At 35.0% G+C, this 4,480-nt stretch overlaps 1 protein-coding gene across 1 annotated transcript; it reads left to right on the forward strand.

Moving 5' to 3' along the window:
• Positions 1–266: 266 nt before the first annotated feature.
• LOC112722075 (protein DETOXIFICATION 49-like) lies at positions 267–2,621 on the forward strand. The gene has a single exon (XM_025773054.3). The coding sequence runs from the start codon at positions 456–458 to the stop codon at positions 2,019–2,021; it is 1,566 nt and encodes a 521-aa protein (XP_025628839.1). The 5' UTR covers positions 267–455; the 3' UTR covers positions 2,022–2,621.
• The last annotated feature ends 1,859 nt before the right edge of the window (positions 2,622–4,480 follow it).

Raw genomic sequence — 4,480 nt, forward strand, 5'->3', positions numbered from 1 at the left:
TATTTAAATATATACTAAAAAAAAGCATTATTGAAATAATATTTTTGCTTTTTCCTTGTTAACTATCATCTGTAGTTATCCAAATTAATTATTAAAAAATTATAATTTTATTATTGCTAAAGTTTAAACTCAATACTATATTTTAATTATTACTAATTTCACTAACGGTATTATTAATACATATATATTCAATAAATAAATAAGATAATAAATAATTACGTTTTAGTATCTAATACACTACAGAACACTGGTATATAAAATGTGAATGAATGCCCTCTCCGACAGTATATATGTACACACATTACCCATCTCTTCTCTTCCCCCATTAACTGCCGGAAAAGGCTCCCCCTTATAAACCCAAGTTGTTACCACTCTACCAAAACAAAAGCTCAAATCAAAACTGCGCAAATAAATTGAGAGAGTAAGTGAGTCAGTGAGTGTGTGTCAAAGCAACCATGTGGAAGTTGTTAGCATCTGCTGATAATCCCTCAAGCAACAAACAACACAACATGTCCAAACCTCTACTGATCCCCAAACCCCAACAAAAACAGACGTTGCTGTCGCTTTCAATCATCAACGAGGCGAAATGCATAGCAGACATTTCACTCCCAATGATCCTAACTTCCCTCTTGCTGTACTCCCGCTCCATCATCTCCACGCTCTTCCTGGCCCGCCTGGGCCCGCTCCCCCTCGCCGCGGGCTCCCTTGCCATGGCCTTCGCCAACATCACCGCCTACTCCCTCCTCTCGGGCCTCGCCATGGGCATGGAGCCCATCTGCGCCCAGGCCTTCGGCGCCAAGAAATACAAACTGCTCGCCCTCACCATGCACAGAACTGTTCTCCTCCTTCTCGTAACTTCCATTCTCATTTCCTTCTTGTGGCTAAACATGCGCACCATCTTAGTCTTTTTCGGTCAAGAACAAGAAATCGCAAACGAGGCTCAAGTCTTCATCTATTATTCTCTCCCTGATCTCGTAGCGCAGTCTCTCCTTCACCCTCTCAGAATCTACCTTCGCACTCAGTCCATTACTCTCCCTCTCACGTGCTGCTCCGCATTCTCCATCCTCCTGCACGTGCCAATCAACTATCTTTTCCTCCAAGTTCTTCATCTCGGAATCAGAGGCATCGCCTTGGCCTCTGTCTGGACCAACTTCAACCTCGTCATTTCTCTGATTATTTACACCGTCGTCTCAGGGTACCACAGGACAACATGGACACGTGTCACGCTCTCCAAGTGCTTCAGCGGGTGGAAGAAGCTCCTGAGTCTCTCGATTCCGAGCTGCGTTTCTGTCTGCCTCGAATGGTGGTGGTACGAAATCATGATCTTGCTCTGCGGATTGCTTATGGATCCGCACGCGAGCGTTGCGTCCATGGGGGTTCTGATTCAAACTACTGCGTTGATATACATTTTCCCATCTTCGCTGAGCTTCGGCGTCTCGACAAGAGTTGGAACCGAGTTAGGAGCAGAGAATCCCAATAGGGCGAAACTGGCCGCAATACTGGGACTATGCTTCAGTTTCGTCCTCGGATTCTCTGCTTTGATATTTGCGGCTTCGGTGAGGAACGTTTGGGCTTCGATGTTCACGGAAGACGAAAAGATCATAGCGTTGACGACGATGGTGTTACCGATAATTGGGTTGTGTGAGATTGGGAACTGTCCGCAAACAACGGTTTGCGGGGTTTTGAGGGGAACAGCGAGACCAAAGTTGGGAGCGAACATAAACTTGGCTTGTTTCTATGTTGTGGGAATGCCGGTGGCGGTTTGGTTGGGTTTCTTTCAAGGGTTTGATTTTAAGGGGTTGTGGTTGGGTATGTTGGCAGCGCAGGGTTCTTGTATGGTCACCATGTTGTTTGTTTTGGTCAGGACCAATTGGGATGGTCAAGCACAAAGGGCCAAGGACTTGATGACGTCATCCGAAGAATTAGATTTAGGAGATGACGGTGATGACCATGACGATGAGGACCAATATGTTGAGAAATGGTGTTTGGGAATATGTTATGACACAAAAGAACTTGTTTGATTTCGTTGTTTCAGCCAATTAAGGAGTTGGGAAGACAGGAGGGTGGTTGATTTAATAATATTTTGATTTAAAAGATGGATTTTGATTCTTTCTAGAGAGATTGACTAATTTCCGATTGTAAATCAAAGAACATGAAGGGGAATTAGATGGAGAGGGGTGGAGACGGAGTACAATGCAAGTGCGTTTCTTCCTTTTTCACTACTTTGCTACATTTAGTTAAAGTATTTAATATAATTTTTGTACCTAGATTTTCTCAATATTTTTATATTAGTTGATAATGGTGTAATTCTCTTATGATTTCCATGTTAGATTATAATGATACGTTGATGATAACATATCAAATGGAAGTTTATAAGCTTGCAATATTATTAGGGTTAATTACTTTGTAGGTACTATAGTTTCGCCAAATTTTTAATTAGGTCTCTATATTTTTTTTCCTTTTAATTGAGTTCTTGCACCAAAATTTTTTTTTAATTGGGTCTCTACACTTTTTTTTCTTTTATTTAGGTCCCTATACTATTTTTTTTTAGTTGGGTCCCTATAAAATTAAGTCAATTACTACTAAGAGAAACTTAATTGAAAAAAAAAATTAGTGTAGGGATCCAATTAAAAAAAAAAAACTATAGAGACTTAATTGAAAATTTCATGAAACTATAAGGACCAATAGAGTAATTAAACCATATTATTATCCTATCTTCAACGGAATAAAGTGGTCGCAAACTCCACTGTAGAATAATTTTTTATCCCTCTCGAATTCATATTGTTGGAGAGTGGATCCTCTCCAGTAAGAAAAAAACTGGATGATATCCAGTGTTCAATCTAACCATTCATTGCTCTCTCTCTTATTTATTTTTGGTCCCACTCATAAAATTAAAGATAAATTACACTGTATTTTATCAATTGTTAAAAAAACTGGAGAAGATTCTTTTCCATATTATTGGTATAAAGTACGATATCTCACCATAATAGTAATAACGTTTTAGATACGATAAAAATTAGTTTAAAAAGATTAAAATTTTCTTATTTAATATTTATTAATTATTATTAAAATAATTATATAATTTTAAATATAATAAATATATAATGACGAATATTATATGCATGATATTATAATATAGATGTTATATTATTTTAGATATTATTTTTTTAGTATTATTATTCTTATCATATACTCTTTAGAAGATGGGACTAAAAAAATATAAAAAAATATTAAGTAATAAAAAATTAAACTTGATAAAATAATTGAAAAAAATATTGAGAGGATCTATTTTTTTTAAATGGCCTAATAATTCTAGGTTAATTTGCAACTGACATAATTAATATTTAGCTTGATTTTTTAAGCTTTAGCGAGAAATTTAAAGTTTAGTAATATATAAAGGAGAAAAGTTCCACAACAAAATAAAGTACCTAATTAAATTCAACCAAGTTGTTATATGATTTTAAACTTACGGCTGTGCTCTTTTTCATCCATATTTCTTCTTCTTTTTCTTTCTGACCCATATTGTTGTTGCTGCTTCTTCTCCTCCTCCTCCTTTTTTCTCATCTTTTTCTTTTGTTGTTATCGTCGTCGTCACTACTACCACCACTACCACTACCTCTTCCTTCTCCTTCTTCTTTTTACATTTGAATTTTTTCTCCTCATTCCTTTTCCTCCTCCTTCTCCTCCACTTTATCATGATCATCATTATTATTGTTATTATCGTTATCGTTATTGTCATCCTGGTCATCTTCTTATATGTATAACAGTTCAAATTCAGAATGTAACGAAATTCCTTAACGATGACGATACACAAAGAGACTTAGTTCAAAACAAACTCAGACCAAGTGCACCATATTTAAATCTATAATACATCGAAATTAAATTCAAAATGTATCAAAATTAAATCCAGAATGCACCAAAATTACTTAATGATAACTTAAAACTTCTTCTCCTCCTTCTTCTTCATTATTATCATCTTCATTTTTTTTCTTTTCTTGTTAATCTTCTCCTTCTTATTTTACCTTCTCGGGACTAAAAAAATATGAAAAAATCAAACAAAGAAGAAGAAGAAGAAGAAGAAGAAGAAGAAGAAGAAGTACATAATGTTATAAAATTAGTAGGAAGAGGAGGAACCTACATTCATTCAACTAAATAAGATTATAATATAGTATAAACATGTTCGTTCAAATCTAATAAGAGAAGTAATTCTCCTAGAAGAAGAAATAAGAGCAATAAAAAAAAGAAAAAAAGAAAATAAAAAGAATAAAAAGAAGAAAATATTACAGCATTAAAGAAGACATTTTTTTGCTTTTAAAGTAACATTTTGGTGTCAATACGAAGAAATTTATGTGTTATTGTTAAGAAATTTCGGTGTTATTTTTTTGATAAATTCTGCATAATTCAATACTTTTCCTCTTCCTTTTTCTCATCTTCTGTTACTTCTTTTTTTTCATCTTTTTCTTCTTTATCTTCTTCTTCT

Source organism: Arachis hypogaea, chromosome 11 (genome assembly GCF_003086295.3).
Source record: "Arachis hypogaea cultivar Tifrunner chromosome 11, arahy.Tifrunner.gnm2.J5K5, whole genome shotgun sequence".
Taxonomy (NCBI): domain Eukaryota; kingdom Viridiplantae; phylum Streptophyta; class Magnoliopsida; order Fabales; family Fabaceae; genus Arachis; species Arachis hypogaea.